This window comes from Ursus americanus, chromosome 27 (assembly GCF_024610735.1).
Source record: "Ursus americanus isolate L20-20 chromosome 27, mUrsAme1.1.p, whole genome shotgun sequence".
NCBI lineage: Eukaryota > Metazoa > Chordata > Mammalia > Carnivora > Ursidae > Ursus > Ursus americanus.
The window spans coordinates 19,769,135-19,788,968 of record NC_142153.1 but is presented as its reverse complement, the minus strand read 5'-3'; the positions used below and the strand labels follow the sequence as shown (position 1 = coordinate 19,788,968).

Genomic DNA, 19,834 nt, shown 5'->3' with positions numbered 1-19,834 from the left:
ACAATAACAAGTGTTGGCCAGAATATAGAGAAATCAGAACCCTCATACATTGCTGTTGGGCCTATAAAATGGGGCAGCCGCTTTGGAAAACAATTTTAGTTTCTCAAAAGGTTAAACATAATAGTTACCATATGACCCCAATATTTCAATCCTGGGTATATACTCAAGAGAACTGAAAACATATGTTCACACAAAAAGACTTGTACATAAGTGTTCATAGTAGCTTTATTCACAAAAAAAACAAAATGTGGAAACAACCCAGTATCTATCAACTGATGAATGCATAAACAAATATGGGTGTTGGGTGTACCCATACAACAGAATATTATCCAGCTCCAAAAAGGAATGTAGTACTAATATATGCTACGATATAGATGAAACTTGCAAATGAAGTGACCAAAGCCAGTCACAATGGACCACATACTCCATTTATACAGAACATCCAGAACAGGTAAACATATAGAGATAGAAAGTAGATTTGTGGTTGCCAGGAGTGTGGGCAGAGATACGTGGGGACTGGCTGCTAACAGGTATGAAGTTCCTCTTGTGGGTGGTGAAAATGTTGTGAAATTAGCTAGTAATGATGATTCCACAAAAGGCAACAAAACGCAATGAACTGCACATTTTAAAAGAGTGAATTTTATAGTATGCAAATTATTTCTCATCTTTAAAATTATGCCAAAAGTAAAAAAAAAAAAAAGATGTATCCATAAGTAAGTGGCAGAATCAGAATTTAAACTGTGGGCACCTGGCTTCAGAGCCACACTGTCTCCCACTATCAGGCTAATAGTTGATGTACATTTGCCCAATTAAGGATAGCAGGAATTCCTTCCTTCCCTTCCATCCTTCTTTCCTTCCTTCCTTCAACAAATCCACTCAGTTAATAAAAACTTATTGAGCATATGGTATGTGCCAAGCAATGTATTTGCTGGCTTTTTTCTTTATTGTGTCAAAATACATACAATATAAAATCTACCATTTTAACCACTTTTTAAGTGTGCCATTCAGTGGTATTAAGTACATTCTTAGTATATAACCATTTCCATATGTTTTCATCTCCTGAAACTATAACTATTAAGCAGTAATTCTCACTTCCCTTACCCCCAGCCCCTGATAACTTTTATTCTACTTCCGTCTCTAAGAATTTTTTCATTCTAGATGCCTCATATAAGTGAAATTATGCAATATTTGTCCTTTTTTTTGTCTGCCTTCTTTCACTCAGCAAAATGTCTTAAGAGTTCATCCATTCTGTACTATGTATCAGAACTTCATTCTTTTTATGGCTGAATAATATTCCACTCTATGTATACACCACAGTTTGTTCACCCATTCTTCTCTCACGGAACACGTGGATCGTCTCCACCCTTTGGCTATTGTGAATAATGCAGTGATGAACATGGGCATACAAATATCTGTTTTCCCATTTTTAATTCTTTTAGGTGTGTAGCTAAAAGTGGAATTGATGGGTGATACAATAACTCTATGCTTAACTTTTTGAGGAACCGCCAACCTGTTTTGCACAGCAGCTGCGCCATTTTGCATTCCCGCCAACAATGTCCAAAGGTTCCAATTTCTCCACAACCTTGCCAACACTTGCTATTTTCATTACTTTTACAATGGCCATCCTCATGGGTATGAAGTATCTCATCATGGTTTTGATGTGCATTTCCCTAACAGCTAGTGATGTTAGGCATCTTTTCATGTGCTTGTTGGTCATTTGTCTATCTTCTTTGGAGAAATGTATATGCAAGACCTTCACTCATTTTTTAATTGAGCTGCTTTTTTGTTGTTTTATAAGTTATAAATGTACTTGTTTGTTGAAAACAGAGGTAAATATATGAACCAAAGAAAATGAAGCAAAGCAGGATCTTGCATATTACAAAAGAATCATCCAGCATACCTTTAAATATTACACACCTCTCATGATAAGAAATGTATTTGTTTATAGTCCATGTTGATGGGTTATTGGTGAAGTCAGTAAAGAAGAAAGATTAAACTATTGAAAGTAAATATATTATTTATGTACATGATATATAATAGACTACTCAACATTAAATAGTTCTTAAAAACAATGGAATCCAGAGGGGACTATGATCAAACATACAAACATAGGTGTTATGAGAAAATTTTCCCGAGTGTATATCTATTGACTGAATTTATTTCATCAGATTACTTTCAAAAAGATTTGAGGTCTTTATAAAATATATATGAACCATGAGAGACTATGGACTCTGGGAAACAAACTGAGGGCTTCGGGGGGGGGGGGGGGTTTGGGGGACTGGGATAGGCCGGTGATGGGTATTAAGGAGGGCACATATTGCATGGTGCACTGGGTGTTATACGCAAATAATGAATCATGGAACATTACATCAAAAACTAAGGATATACTGTATGGTGACTAATATAATAAAAAATTATTATAAAAAAAAGAAATAAACCCATTCTTATATGGTCAGTTAATCTATGACAAAGGAGACAAGAACACACGATGGGGAAAAGAGTCTCTCCAATAAATAGTGCTAGGGAAACTGGACCACTTTCCTACACCGTACTCAAAAATAAACTCAAAATGGATTAAAGAGGTAAGCGTGAGACCTGAAACCATAAAACTACAATAAGATAACATAGGCAGTAATCTCTTAGACATCGGCCTTACCAACATATTTATGGATATATGGGTATGTCTTGTCAGGCAAGTAAAACAAAAGCAAAAATAAACTACTGGGACCATTCCAAAGTAAAAAGCATCTGCCCAATAAAGGAATCCATTAACAAAACAAAAAGGCAACCTACTGAATAGAATATATTTGCAAATAATATGTCCAATAAAAAGTTAATATCCAAATTACATAAAGAAATTACACAACTCAACACCAATAAAGCAAATTATCTGACTTAAAAATGGGCAAAGAACCTTAATTGACATTTTTCTAAAGAAGACATACAGATAGCAAACTGACAAACAAGAAGATTCTCAGCATCATTCATCAGCAGAGAAATGCAAATCAACACCACAATGAAATATCACTTCACACCAGTCAGAAAAGCTAGCATCAAAAAGATAAGAAATAACAAGTGTTGATAAGAATGAGAAAAACGAACTCTTGTACACTGTTGGTAGGAATGTAAATTAGTGTAACCTCAGTGGATAATAGTATGAAAGTTTCTCAAGAAATTAAAAACAGAAATATCATATGATCTGATAATTCCACTCTTGGGTATTTACCCAAAGAAAATGAATACACTAATTTGAAGAGATGTATGCATCCCTATGTTCACTGCAGCGTTATTTACAATGGGTAAGATATGGAAGCAACCCAAGTATCCGGCAATAGATAAATGGAGAAAGGAGATGTGGTGTGCATACACACACACACACACACACACACACACACACACGATGGAATATTACTCAGTCATAAAGAAGAATGAAATCTTACGATTTAAAATGACATGAATGGACCTAGGAGGTATTATGCTAAATGAAATAAGTCAGACACAAATACAAATACCATAAGATTTCACTTACATGTGGAATCTAAAAAACAAAAGAAATAAACAAAAGAATAGAAACGGACTCAAATACAGAGAACAAAGTGGTGGTTGCAATAGATGAGGGAGTGGAGGGATAGGCAAAACAGGTGAAGAGGATTAAGAATTATAAACTTCCAGTTATAAAATGAATAAATTACCGGGATGAAAAGTGCAGCATACGGAATACAATCAATAATACCGTACTAACATGTATGGTGACAGATAGTGACTTATAATGGTGAGCATTGAATAATGTATAGAATTGTTAAATCACTATGTTGTACACATGAAACTAATATAACATTGTATGTCAATCATACTTCAATAATAAAAATTAAAAATAAATAAATAAAAATCTATAGAAAAAGAACCTGACAATATACTTTAGAAATTTAATCTGACGCAGCAGGGCTTGCACAAAAATTTAAATACACTGATGTTTATCACAGTTCTTTATTATAGGAACAAAAATGAAGACAAATTAAGTATTCAATACTAGGAGATGAATTGTCAAAAACTATGAAGTGCCTGAGATGTTTACCTACTTGTAACATATAAGTTAACCTCCCACAGTTTCATGGATGCTGACAGAAAACATTAGACTTCTGGGTCAGAAACAAAGGACTTTATTACTCATTGCACACCTAGAAGCATAAGCCTCATTTCCATCAGCTCCCCATGCCCCCACCCTAACTCCAAGTCTTAGGGGCAAGATGGAGCAGCCTGGATGATGGCTGCACATAGAGCAGATCTGTGTCACAGATGAACAAACTCAGAGCTTAGAGTTTAAGAAAAGTCAGCCTCATAGGAGGTATGCCAGCAACCCTAACCAACATCTGCCTCCAAGGAAAACATGTTTATTATCTTGGACCCGCAAACAAATTTTCCCTTTGCCCCTGAGGGAGAAACTATTTGTATCTTCCAAGGCTATTTGCAATAAAATCATCCTTGAGAAGGTAGTTCAGAGCAAAAGTGCAGAAACATTTAAAAGCCACAGAGAATCTCCTCCCAACACGAGATAATTTTATGATGTATCCAATGTGAGATGCTATAGTTATGATCACGTTTCAGAAGAATGTTTACTAAACTGAGAAAAACAGTGATAATATATTGACATGTAAAAAAAACAGTTCTCATTCCCTAAAATTATATACACACACAAAGAAAATGAACTTAATTTTTTATATTACTTTTCTATTTATATGTAAAGAAAGGGCTGATAATCTATACAGAGTTAACAGCACTTTCCTGGGTGTTGAGATACTCACGATTTTTATTTTCTTTTTACTCTTTTGAACTAAATTTTCTGCGATATACTTTTATAAACAGAAAAAAAAGGCATTTCAAAAATATACATAGATATGACTGACACCTAAGGTACAAGTGATAAAAGAAAAAAATGTATATGTTAGACTTCATCAGAATTAAAAATCTTTTGAGGAGACATTTGCAAGTCATATATCTAGTTAGGGACCTGTATCCAGAATATAAAAAGAACTTTTTTTGCAACTAAATAAGTAAATACATAAAAAGACAAATAATGCAATTTAAAAATGATCGAAGGATTTGAACAGATGGTTCTCCAAAGAAGATAAAACCAATGGTCACCAAGTGCATGAAAAGATGCACAACATAAATTTGTCATCAAGGAGATGCAAATCAAAACCATGATAAATACCACTTCATACCCACTAAGATGAATAAAAGAAAAAAGACAGTAACATATGCTGACAAGGATATGGAAAAACTAGAACCCTCATACATTGTTGGTAGAACTTTGAAACGGTACAACCACTTCAGAAAAGTTGGGCAGTTCCTCAAAATGTGAAACCTAGGGTTCCATAGGATTCAACAATTTCACTCTTAGAGAAGTGAGATTCCACCTAGGAGAAAGAAAACCATATGCCCACACGAAAACTGGTATGCAAAAGTTCATAGGAGCATTATTCACAATAGCCCAATAATGGGAACAAGACAAATATCCATCAATTGATGAATGGATAAACAAAATCTAGTATATCCATAGAATGGATAGAAAGTAATGAAGTACTGATATATGCTACAATTTGGATGAACCCTGAAAACATTTTGCTAAGTGAAAAACGCAAGCCACATGTTGCATGACTCAATTTATACGAAATGTCCAGAAAACGCAAATACAGAGAGACAGAAAGTGCATTAGTGCTTGACGGGTAAGCAGGAGGGAGAAATGGGAGTGATCACTGCTAAGTATGGCTTTCTTTCTGGAGTGATGACATGTTCTGGAATTAGATAATTGTGTTGGTGAATATACAAAAAAGGACAGAATTATATACTTTGAAAGAATTAATTTTATAGTATGTGAATTCTGGGTAAGGTTGTTATTAAATATATACACATATATATTTAAATATATATTTACATATGTATATATATTTATATATATTTACATATGTATATGTATTTATATATATTTACATATGTATATATATATCACCCACATAATAAAATCTTCAATTATTAAAATGGAAAAAGATATAAGTAGATAATACAGAAAAATAACAAAATGTCAAAAAACATGTTTGAAAAAATTTCAACATCACTAGTAAAAAAAAAAAATACAATGAAAGAATGAAGTGCCATTCCCCTTCTTTAAGTTAGCAAAATTTTTAATTAATTAATTTATTTATTTTTAGGCTTTCTTTGCCTTTATTTTTTTTTAATTAACAACATATAATGTATTATTGGTTTCAGAGGTAGAGGTCTGTGATTCATCAGTCTTATATAATACCCAATAGCAAATATTTTTTAAATAATAAAGCAATGGCACAGTGAGAAGGACACTATACCTGGTTTCTAAAAATTGATATAATGTTTTTGTAAAGTCATTTGGCAATATATATCAATTGTTCACCTTCTGTGACACGGTAATTCCATCTAGGATTCTATCCTAAGGGAGTAATCACATATGCAGATAATAACTAATAAACAAGATTTTTATCATGACATTATTGTAATAGTCTTATGGGGAAATGGTTAATGTGATAACGATATTTCTATATTATAAAACATCACATAGTCCTCTAAAAGCCTGTTTTCAAAGACCACAATATGGTAAAGTTAAAGGAAGCATACTACAAAATTGAACTGGGTGACCCGTAATTTCTAAACAAACAAATACAAAGGCTGAGCATTCATGCAAAGAAAAAAAATGGCAGAAGGAAACATATTCAAATATTAACAGTGGCTAATTTCTATATCAATTCTAATATAGATTCAAAAATAACACTTCTATAACCTGAAAATTATTATTTGTTAAATAAAATCGAAAGAAGAGATAACATTTAATGCTAATAATATACTGGTGGTGAATGACACAGAAAAAGAATCTTTTCATGAGTCTATTGATCTCTCTCAATCACAGAGAACACTTGAGAATCAAATCACTATTTTCAAATGGGGGACATGGAATTTTGTAATTTTAAGTTGGTAAGTTTGACATTAATTCAAAGCAAGATTCTAAAATTGCTTCTTTAATGTAATTTTGTATGAACCTAGAAAAGGAAACCATCAATCAGCAGAACCATTGTGGATTCACTCAGTCATCATCACAGACAACTTCATTTTTTCCTTCAATAAGCTCTTTGGAGAGGTGATGAAGAACAAGTTTCTCAAATGGTAGATAGCACCAAACTGAAAGAACAAGTTAATCTGCTATCAGGATTGAGATCCTTGGAGATGGGGGCAAAGCAGTTTTGGTTACTAGGAAGTCACATCCACCTAATCTAGTTTCTTTCTTGGATGAAATTGTGGATGAGGTAACAGGGGGTGAGCTTGTTAAAATGCCAATGGTACAAACCGGGAGAGGCAGCAGAAATGTACCAGGATCAAAAGACAGAAGAAGGGATTAAGCAATAAACCAAATCCAATGAGACTGTATTCAACAAAGATGAGGGTAAGACGCTATCATTCAAGGAAAAGGCAGGGCAGTCTTGACTTCACAGCACAACGTGTGGAGCTAACTTAAGGGGTCTCCTCCACAGTCAGCTCACAAAAAGGGCACTGAGATGTGGCTCTGTGGTACACACAATTTAAAAATAGTTATTAAATTATACTCTCTCCCACTTCAACAAAACCTGAAGTAATCATATTTTTGTAACTCACTGAGTAAAGTAGCTAGGATGGTAAAGGGACTTAAACGAAGCCACTAGTTGGTTGCTGGAATAAGTGGCACTAAGCTAACTACTTAGGTAGGAGGGAAGCGTTAGGGGGATGGCAGCATCAAATGAAATACTTAAAGGGCCATTTCCTAGAAGTAGGCCTGATGTACTGGGCAATATCCCAATGAACAGAGCTAGACCTAACTGCTAAAAACTAAAGTGAAACATATTTTTACTAAATATGAAGAAAACCTCTTAATGATTAGAGCTGTCCATGGTCACTATGGACTGCCAAAGAGACACAGTGAGTTCTGCGCATGAGAACTATGAAACTTGGAGTACCCAGGCACTTGGCTTAGAGGAAGCTCAAACATGATTCTAGAACAGAGAAGAACTATAAAACCCATCAGAAAATAGTTTTTAAAAAAAGGCAATAAATACATACCCATCAATACTTATTTTAAATGTAAATGGGCCAAATGCTCCAATCAAAAGACACAGTCTGGCTGATTGGATAAAAAAAACAAGACCCATTTGCTGCCTCCAAGAGAATCACTTCAGACCTAAAGACACACAGACTGAAAGTGAACAGATGGAAAAAGATATTCTATCCAAATGTGATGAAAAGAAACCTGGGGTAGCAATACTTATATCAGACAAAACAGACCTTAAAACAAAGACTGTAACAAAAGACAAAGAAGGTCATTCCAAAATGATAAAGAGATCACTCCAACAAGAGGATATAACAGTTGTAAATATCTATGCACCCAACATGAGACCACCTAAATATAAAAAGCAAATACTAACAGACATCAAGGGAGAAACTGATAGCAATACAATAATATTGCAGACTTTCACACCCCATATACATCAATGGATAGATCATCCAAAGAGAAAAATCAATAAGGAAACAGAGTCCTTAAATGGTACATCAGACAAAATGGATTAATAGATAAATAAAAAACATGCCATTCAAACACAGAAGAAGATGCCTTTCAGGAGCACATGTAACAGTCTCCAGAATGGATCACATGTTAGGCCGCAAAAAAAGTCTCAATAAATTTAAGAAGACTCAAATCAAGCATTTTTTCCAACCACAACGATATGAAATAAGAAATTAATTATAATAAAAAAAAACTAGGAAAAAACCCACAAGTATATAGAGGTTAAACAACATGCTACTAAACAACCAATGGGTCAACAAAGATCAAAGAGGAAATCCAAAAATACCTTGAGACAAATGAGAATGGAAAAACAATGGTCCAAATTCTATGGGATGTAGCAAAAGCATTTCTAAAAGGGAATTTTACATTAATTAATACAGGCCTACCTTAAAAAAGAAGGAAAATCGCAAATAAGCAACCTAACTTCCACCCAATGGACTATAAAAAGAACAAACAAAGTCCAAAGTTAGTAGAAGGAAGTAAGTAATAAAAATAAGAAGGGAAATAAATGAAATATAGATTTTAAAAACAATATAAAAGTTCAACAAAACTAAGAGCTGGTTCTGTCCAAAGATAACAAAATTGAAAGACCTTTAGCCAGATTCAATAAGAATAATACAGAGAGGGCCCAAATAAATAAAATCAGAAATGAAAGAGGAGAGGGTACAACTGACACCACAGAATACAAAGGATTATAAGAGACTACTATGAACAAATATATGCCAACAAACTGGACCTAGAAAAAAATGAATAAACCTAGAAGAAACGGATAAATTCCTAGAAACACATAATCTTCCAAACTGAACTAGGAAGAAACAGAAAATCTGAACAGACCAAGTATTAGAATAAAATTGAGTAGGTGGTCAAGAAACTCCCAATAAACAAAAATCCAGATGGATTTACAGGTCAATTCTACCATATATTAAAGGAGCGTTAATATCTGTACTTCTCAAACTAGTCCCCAAAAAATAGAAGAGGAAGAAACACTTCCAATTCATTCTATGAGGCCAGCATTACCCTGATAGCAAAACCAGACAAAAATACTACAAAAAAAAATAAAATTACAGGCCAATATCCCTGATGAACCCAAACACCAAAGTCCTCAACAAAATATTACCAAACCAAATTCAACACTACATTAAAAGGATCATACAGCACAGTCAAGTGGGCTTTTGAAAGGTTGGTTCAATATGTGCAAATCAATCAATGTGTACACTACATTAACAAAATGATAAAAACTCTCAACAAAGTGAGTATAGAGGGAACATACCCCAGCATAATAAACATCATATGCGACAAACCCACTCTACAGTAAAAAGCTGAAAGCTTTCCTTCTAAGATCAGGAACAAGACAAAGATGCTCACTCTCACCACTTTTATCCAACATAGTACTGAAAATCCTAGACCTAGTAATCAGACAAGCAAAAGAAATGAGGTATCCAAGTTGGTAAGGAAGAAGTAAAACTGTCACTATTTGCCAACAAAATGATACAGAAAACTCTAAAAACCCCACAAAAAAACTATTAGAATAAACAAATTCAGTAAGGTTGCAGGATACAAAATTAATACCCAGAAATTTGTTGCTAACAAATCTATACACTAATAAAGTATCAGAAAGAATAATTAAGAAAACAATCCCATTTACAATTCCATCAAAAAAGAATGAAATACCTAGAAATAAACGTGACGAAGGAGGTTAAAGACATACTCTGAAAGCTAGAAGGCATGGATGAAAGAAATTAAGACAACACAAATAAATGGAAAGATATACTGTGCTCATGGATTGGAAGAACCAATATTGTTAAAATGTTCATACTACCTAAAGCAATCTACAGATTCAATGCAATCCCTATCAAAAAAACAATGGCATATTTCATAGAACTAGAATAAATAAACCTAAAATTTGTATGAAACGACAAAAGATCCCAAATGGCCAGAGCAATCTTGAGAAAGAACAGAACTGAAGGTATCAAGCTCCCAGATTTCAAACTATACTACAAACCTAGAGTCCTCAAAACAGTATGTTACTGGCACTAAAACAGACACATAGATCAATGAAACAGAACAAGAGCCCAGAAATAAACCCACATTTATGTGGTCAATTAATCTAAAACAAAGGAGGCAGGAATACACAATGGGGGAAAGACAGTCTCTTTAATTAATGGTGCTGGGGAACCGGACACCTACATGTAAAGAATGAAACTGGACCGCTTTCTTACATCATATACTAAAATAAACTCGATATGGATTAAAGACTTATATATACATAAAGTTCATAAAACATAACGTAGGCAGTAATCTCAATGACACCGATCCAATTTTAGCAATATTTTTTTGGATCTATCTTCACAGACAAGGGCAACAAAAGCAAAAATAAACAAATAGCACTACATCAAACTGAAAAGCTTTTTTTCACAACAAAGGAAACCATCAACAAAATAAAAAGACAACCTACTAGATGAAAGAAGATATATGCTAATGATACATCTGATAAGGAACTAATTTACAAAACATATAAAGAACTCATACAATCTGACTCTAAAAAACCCCGCAACAATCCCTTTTAAAAATGGGCAGAGGACCTGAACAGACATTTTCCAAAAAGACATACAGGTGGCCAAGAGACACAGGAAAAGTTGCTCTACATCACTAATCATCAGGGAAAGGAAAATCAACACCACATTGAGATATCACCCCACATCTGTCAGAATAGCTAGTATCAAAAAGATTAGAAATAACAAATGTTGGCAAGGGTGTAGAGAAAAGGAAACCCTCACGCACTATTGGTGGGAATGAAAATTGATGCAGCCACTATGGAAAATAGTATGGAGGATCCTCAAAAAATTAAAAATAGAATTATCATATGATCCAGCCATTCCACTACTGGATATTAACCCAACGGAAACAAAAATGCTAATTCAAAAAGATAGATGTATATTGCAGCATTATTTACAAAGACCAAGATATGGAAGCAACCTGAGAGTCCTCAACAGATGAATGGATAAAGACTATATGGCATATTTATGAAATGGAATATCATTCCGTCATAAAAAAGAGTTAAGTCTTGCCATTTGCAACTACATGGATGGACCTAGAGGTATGATATTATGCTAAATGAAGTAAGTCAGACAGAGAAAGACAAACACCATATGATTTCACTTATATGTGGAATCTAAAAAAACAAACAAAACAAAGTAGAAACATACTCAAACATACTCACAAGTACAGAGGACAACTGAGTGGTTGCCAGAGGGGCGGAGTGGTGGATGGGCAAAGTAGGTGAAGGAGATTAAGAGGTATAAACTTTCAGTTATAAAATAAATAAGTCACAGGGATGTAAAGTGCAGCATAGGGAACAGGCAATAATATTGTAACCATGTAGGGTGACAGATGGTGACCACACTTATCATGGTGATTTCGTAATTATGTAAATGTTGAATCACTATGTTATACTCCTGAAACTGATAATCCTGTATGTCAACTACACTTCAATTTAAAAAAAAAAAAAAATGATTCTAATCATTCTCTTCTCAGATGCCTGCAATACCTCTATATCTTCACTGCCAAAAACCAATTGTTCGGATGCCTCTATTCCTTTAAAAGATAAACTAGTGTCTTTTATACAAACAGATATAATTGTGGGAAACAACTTCTCTATATCCAGCAAGACCTTTTCTGCCATCTCTATCCTTTCTTTCTGCTGAGACTATAAAGAATTTGTCCAAATACTGGGCCATATGAGAATCTTTCGAATACTGAAAGATACCGTGTAATACCCTAATAAGATTGTTCCTACTCTAAGGCTTTCTACACTGAGCAATATATATTAAGAAAATTATACGAGGGATTTTCATAGGGGCTCAAAATCCAAATCCCTAAGAGTAGAGACAGGTTATACAAACTATAGTCACATGAAAAATATGCACTATTAAAACAATAAATAGGTGAGTGAATTCTGAATATAAAATATACATACAAAATAACAGTGGGCCAAATGCTCAGTATGAGAGAAAAAGCACACTATGACTATGTAAAAAGGGCCACTGTCACAAATTAGAATTGAATTTGGAATGATAGAAATATAACTTAATGCTCACTGGGTTGGTTTTCTAAGGAATTGTTGAAGTGTTTAACAATTCCATATTCCCTTTTGATGTAAACCTATCTATTCACACCATCTAAACAACTGTTTCCAAAGTATTTAGGTTTTGTATACTGTACAAGTCATTCTATATTGTTGGAAACACATGAAAAGAAAGGTTTTAGTTATAAAATACATGTCATAATTTCCTCAAAAAAGTAACATAGAATCATTATATGACCCAGTAATTCCACTTCTAGGGATACACCTAAGAGAATTAAAAACTTATTTCAGGGGGTGGGGGATTGGGCAAAATGAGTGAAGGGGTGAGGGAGATACAGGCCTCCAGTTGCGGAATGAGTAAATCGTGGGAATAAAAGAGCGTAAGGAATACAGTCAATGAAGTGTAATAGCCATGTAATGGGACAGATGGCAGCTACACTTGTGGTGAGGACAGCATAAAGTATAAACTTGTCAAATCACTAAGTTGTACACCTGAAATTAAGGTAACATTGTGAGTCAACTATACTCCAATTTTTAAAAAAACTTATTTCACACACACACAAAAACAAGCATAGGAGTGTTCATAGCAGCACTATTCATAATAACCAAAAAGTGGGAACATCTCAAAGCCCATTAAATGATGAATGGATAAACAGCATGTGGTATGTCCACATAGTGGAATATTAGCCTGCAGAAAGGGAATGAGGTATCATTACATGCTACGAGCTGGATGAACCTAGAAAAAATCATGCTAAATGAAAGAAGTCACAAGAGGCCATATCTTAGATTATGATATGAAATGTCCAGAATAGGCAAATCTAATAGAGACCGAAAGTAAATTAATGGTTGGCATGAGGGGATAAGGATTGACTACTAACAGGCACTGGGCTTCTTTTGGGGGTGATGAAATGCTCTGAATTAGAAACTGGTGATGGTTGCACAACATCGTAAATGCGCTAACAAACACTGAATTGTATAAAATAACTGAAATGGTGAATTTCATGGTATTTAGATTCTCATTAAAACTACATATAATCACAAAACACATATCCTTATATATATGTAAGATAAATACTGACATCTACAAGTACTCAACACAATCTATTAGAGGATTCACAATACTGTCCCTAGTCATGGGTACAGCGCACAAGGCGTGGATCACTAAAGCAAATAGCGAAACCAAGAATCACTCACTCCTTCTATTATTCCATTATTAATTTATTTGCTATATGCTTAATTGGTGCCGGGAATTGTGTTAGGGGTGAACAAGACATGATCCTCACCTTCACAGGGCTCTGAGTCTAGCAGGGGAGCCTGACATTAAACAATCACTTAAACAAATCTACAACTTGTAACAAGGGGCATAAGGTGAAAAACTACATTTGGTGATACACTGTAACGGGCAAGCCTGACTCAGGAGAAACTGGGCAATAACCACTCTGAGGATATTCTATCTGGTCTACAACTAGAGAGATGAGTTTTAGCCAGGTGAAGAGTGAGAATAAGAGTATCCCCCAGATGGAACAGCAGTGCAGAAGTCCTGAAGTGGAAAAGAACTCACATTTGAGAAACTGACAAAGGCTAGTTGTGACCAGGGGATAGTGAATAACAGAACGATTGTCGCAGAATGAGGCAGGGAAGCGAAGAGGGGTCAGCCTACACAAGGACTTACGGGTCACTCTGAGCATTCTCACTTTATACACTGAGTACAAAGGGAAGTTGGCTCAGTCGATTAAGGGTCTGACTCCTGATTTCGGCTCAAGTCATGATCTCAGGGCCATGAGATTGAGCCCTGTGTCGGGCTCCGAGCTCAGCACAGAGTTTGCTTGAGATTCTCTCTCTTCCTCTCCCTCTGCCCCCTACCCCTGTGCTCACACCCTCTCACTACCTCTCTAAAATAAATACATAAATCTTAAAAAAACAAAAACAAAGGGAAGTCACCTAAGAAATTCAGCAGGCAAGTCACATGATCAACTTGTGCCATAAAAGCGTCACCAGGCTCCCTTTGTGGAGAAGGGGTTAGAGAAGAGCGAAGAGGACAGCTACCAGTTAGTAGACTATTCCAGTAATGACTCAGACAAGGGGATGAGGTGGAAAGAGAAGACATTTTCAAGGTCAGTTTTTCAATTTGGTAGGTCATCACATACTCTATTTTACAACTAAAATTTACTGATGTAAATTTCTTCCAGAAAGCTCAAAGCATAAAAAGTAGACATTACTTAGCCAGAATCCTAGACACACTAGCTTCAGTCCAATACCAAACCAAATCCTACAAAACACTTCAAGCTATGTCCAGGAGTCCTGAAGCCTTTTCATATAACTGAATCCAAATTATCCCTAAGCTTCTTGCAGGGTATTTTCTTACTAGCAAGCTTTTAGAGTGGTTAAAAAATAAAAATAAATAAATAAATAAAAATAAATCCAGACAGTGAAGCAAAAACTCAGATTACTGTGATGAGTACAGGTAATGCGTGGTGTCCTCACTTTGACCCAACTGCAAACTAGCTTGTCCTTGGAACATCATTTTTCTATAAAGGAACCATTCTGGGAGAGAAACACCCTGCTTAACATATGCTCTGTTAAAGGCTTCAGTTAAACACGCACACACACACACAGAAAGAAATATGTGCAAAGTATTCCAGATTATTCATGTGCATCTGTCTCCTTAAATTGCACTCCAGAGACTGAAGCAGAACACAAAGGCTGTGATGGATATCACGCAGCTTATAAAGAGTAAATGAATGACTTTCATTGTAGTAGCAAAGCAACTCTACATTATACACCCATACATGCGTGCATTTCTTTTCCTCTTAAAAACCTGCTATCTACATGGCATATATCACTTCAAACCCACAGTGGGTCAGAAAAACAAAATTTGTGAATATCCTTATATCCTTATAGCCCAAGACATGAATCATGAAATCTAAAGCCAACTACCAATCCAGCTCCCCCAGAGCATACTGGAAGCAAATAATAAAGATGAATATGACCATCACTAACGATACACTTTGCAACACGTACTCTGTAAGTAGCTGTGTTCTAATTTTCATTTATACTGTGAAAATTAGTTTTTCACTTAAAATGCAAAATGAAAAGAGGTAGCCTCAAGCTATCATTTCATCATTTCCATCTTTATCACTCATAAGGTTTCAGCTTCTTTGAGGTTGTAATGGTATCTTACAATACATCATATTGACACAATTGCATGACAGCTGTTTCAAGTGCTCCTGGTCCTCCTTGACTCCTTCCATGTTAAGACTCCACTCTTCTTTTTTTTTTTTTTTAAGATTTTATTTATTTATTTGACAGAGAGAGAGAGAGAGACAGCCAGTGAGAGAGGGAACACAAGCAGGGGGAGTGGGAGAGGAAGAAGCAGGCTCCCAGAGGAGGAGCCCGATGTGGGGCTCGATCCCAGAACGCTGGGATCACGCCCTGAGCCTAAGGCAAACGTTTAACGACTGAGCCACCCAGGCGCCCCAAGACTCCACTCTTCTTTAAGAAGACTTCCCTCACCCTTTACGGTTGAGCTCATTCTCATCCATCCTCTCCTCTGCCCACTGTCTCTTGTATATATCTCTGTCCAGACTTAAAACTGCCTCCCCTTCCAGGAAAGGAGTTCCCTGATGCTCACACATGAAAGGTTCTCAAAGGCTTGTGAAATGAAATGAATGAATAAATGAATCTGATCCACCCAATCTCTGTATTTAATTTTTTCCACCTGCGTTATCCTAAATGTTAATGACCCTCAATCCAATAACATTTCAGATGATTCTCCATTTTTTGCCATTTCCTGATAGAAGGAGATTTCTGATTTGAGGTACTACACTGCTTAGAGGGTGTTCATGAAAACCAATTATGAGAATAAGTAGAATATTGTCTGCTGCTCAGGTTTACACACATGGCTTTGTACAGAGTTTGAACATAGATTAGAAAAGGCCTTTACTCCCCAAATTCATATTCTATGGTGCCATGTCACTCTATCACTCCTGTTGTTGACATTCACATCAGGTATCATTTTTATAAAGGGCCCCCTTCATCATGACAAAGAAAAGATGCCCTTGGCAAGGACGAAGGGAGTCCATGAGTTAAATCTGTCATTCTGAAATAAATTATTTAGCACCACTTAAATCCTGAAAGCTTTGAGCCACCTACCTTGTGGTTTATGCCACTTTCTTCTATGTTTACAATTTCCCAATAGTAAAGCAACAATTTAATTCCATAGTGCAAAATCAATACAATTTAAATTTACTTTTGGAACTGACACTATCTAACAAACTAAAAGATTTATTCTTCCCCTGACATGAGATCATTGTAAAGCTGCTTCTACAAAGAGGTACTTAGGAACCATTCCAAAATTTAGGAATGAATTCTTCTTACTGGACTTATAACAAAGCGATGCCCACCCCTCCCCCCTTGCATGAAATGAGTGGGATTCCTGGGGCCGCCTAAATTGTGACCACACAGACCCAGCTTTGACTTTATCAAGGGCCTAGATTTTGAACGTGAGATCGTCCTGGAAACACAAGGAGCTGTGGTAGTTGCAAGGCGAGATAGCCAACTGGCTTGAAATATATTCTTTCACTAGTTTAGGGTTTTTATCAGACAGGAATGTTGATCATCGTTTTCACTCTAAATTATATTACTAGTGCAACTATGAGTGGGAGAGTTTGGTGCAGCCGTCAACGATTCCAGTGTAATTTTTCTGGAATGACCAGGGACCAGGCGCTTTTGTTGAGCGGCAAAAGCTGGTGCTGTTTTCAAACACAACAGTGAATGCATCTGTAAGCTGCACCCTTCTCAATGAACGAAAATTGGGGGAAAAGGCAAGAAGATGGAAGGACTGATAATAACATTCACCCCAGCGAATATCGATCATCCCGTCTGTGTAAGGTCCATTGCAGCTGATAGCCTGAGGATGGGGTAGCTGAAGGGTGAGCCCTGTAGGTCTGAACCCTTAGAGTCAACAAGCTTCCGGAACGCCTTTAATTCACCTGCACGTAACTCCTTCCCTTGCACCTGTCATCAGGAAGGCTTGTTTCTCTTTCAACTGCTCAGAGCAGCCAACAGAAAATTGGCGGAGGGCTGGGGAGGGGGAAGTAGCGGCAGCAACCTGGTGCCAGACTAGAAGGGAGCGTTTATCAGCTTATCAGCAGCCCTATTACTCAACGGACAATTGGGGTTCCCTCCCGTTCACCCTCATGTCCAATGCGCACTCTCAAGGACAAGAGGTTAGATCCAGCAACAGCCAGAGCTAGGCCTGTGAGGCAGCAAGAGAAAGACCAGCCTCGCAGCGAACCCAGAGATGCTCGAGCGCTGCCTCCTCCTCCCTCGCTCGCGGTGCCGGCCCCGCCAGCCCCCGCAGGGAAGCCGGGCCTCCCGCCCGCTCAGCATCCCTCCTCCAGCTCCTGCTCTCCCTCTTCCGCCCGCACGCGTGCCACCAACCTTGGGCGTGCGGATGTGCTCCATGGTGGGCCCACTTCTGCAAGGTCCTGGGCGGCCGCGGCCTCACGCACCTGCGCGCGTCTGCAGCGCGGCGGGAGGGGCGCGGGGAGGGGGCTTCGCGCCCGGGAGCGGGCGGGCCACAGGGCTTGGCTCCGCCTCCAGGTGCGGCGGCGCCCGCGCGAGGCCGGCGTGCGGGCCCGGGGCGCCAGCGCGGCCCTAGAGCGCGCGCGCCTCCGCGCTCCTGCCACCTTCCCTGCGTGCGGCAGCCCGGCCCAGTCTTAGTTGGGGTCACCAAGAGCCGCTGGCTGCTTTTTAAGAGGGGCAGCCAGCGTAATACTGTGAGGCTACTGTTCCCCGAGACACAATGGGGGCCTTGTGTCGGGCGTGGCCTCTTGGAGGATTGCTGGGGAGTACGCGCAGCTCCGCACCGCCCATTGATCGGCTTCCTTCAGAGCGTCCCAGCATAGGTAGGACTTCAGGGTGGGGCAGGAAAAAGGCTGCCACTTGCACTCCAGATCCAGGACGGCCTAGTGGGCTCTGTCTGTATGTTTGAGCACGTGAGCAGCTGGCGTAGCATTTGGGATAAGGGTGGAAATAATAGCAACAGTGTTAGATCCTTAGGAGGTGTTCTATGAAGTCAGAAATCTCACACCAACCTGCCACTTAACTGTTGGAAAAGATGCCTTCTCTTGGCACCGTGTTGGCTGCTCATTTGCCGCCTTCACTTAGCTCTAACTGAACTAGAAGGTAAAGATACGAAACATCCATTATAAGGTATCATTTTTCCACTTGTATTAAGAGTAGTTGTTGCTATTGCTTGCATTAAGCTATCGGGGAAAAGCCAGAGAAGAAATGCCACCACTAACCCCCACCCCAGCCTTTTTTTTTTTTTTTTTTTTACAACCCTAAGTGCACAACCTTCCACTATAACTAAAATTTCACAGGACTCAACATAGTTCTTGGAATAATGGCCATTCAGTTTTTTCCCTAGCTCTTATTCATCTCTCTTTCTAATTGGATTGTAAATTCTTTAACTGTAGAGATTCTGTTTTTTAGCTCTTGTTGTTCAATGCATGGTAGGCACATGGCAGCTTTCCAAATAAATGGTTAATCAATAGAGTGTTACATTTATTTTAAAATTTCCAGATATTTTTCACCTATCTTGTAGCATTTCAACCTCCTACCGCCCTGGGAGACACTTAGAACGAGAATGATAAACCGATAAACTGATGTTTGCATTTGACAAAATTGACCCAGGGTATAATTTCTGCCTTACGAAAGAACACCAGGAATAGAGTCAGGAACACTCCAATCCCAACTCATTGGCCTCAGTTTCCTCATTTGTAAAATGAAAGTCATCTGCCTAAATGATCTTAAAGGGACCTTCCACCTCCAAGTTCCATAAGTACTAGGAATCCTATATTCGATTTGGGGTTTGCTTTCTGAATGGGATAATAATCTTGGAATTATGTGATTTCAGGGCTCTTCTATCCCTCTACTGGTGGACAAATCAAGAGTTTACTTGGTGAGTAATTTTTGCATACAACTGACCTTCATATTAGCACAGGTTTTTTTTTAAGCACCCATAACACTAACTGGTACATGAAAAGACATAAATCTGAATGATAGAAATGGCCTAATTTTAAGAAAAAACTTCCAGATTAGTTCAAAAATACATCTTCCATTATCAT

At 37.2% G+C, this 19,834-nt stretch overlaps 1 protein-coding gene across 1 annotated transcript in view; it reads right to left on the bottom strand.

The window, feature by feature from the left end:
- Window positions 1–18,236, bottom strand: part of MTMR7 (myotubularin related protein 7) — a 106,979-nt gene extending 88,743 nt beyond the window's left edge. The window contains exon 1 of the mRNA XM_045779301.2: window positions 18,144–18,236. Within this exon, the coding sequence (XP_045635257.2) occupies window positions 18,144–18,167 (24 nt within the window). The 5' untranslated portion in view covers window positions 18,168–18,236. The remainder of the gene's footprint in view (window positions 1–18,143) is intronic.
- Between the last annotated feature and the right edge of the window lie 1,598 nt (window positions 18,237–19,834).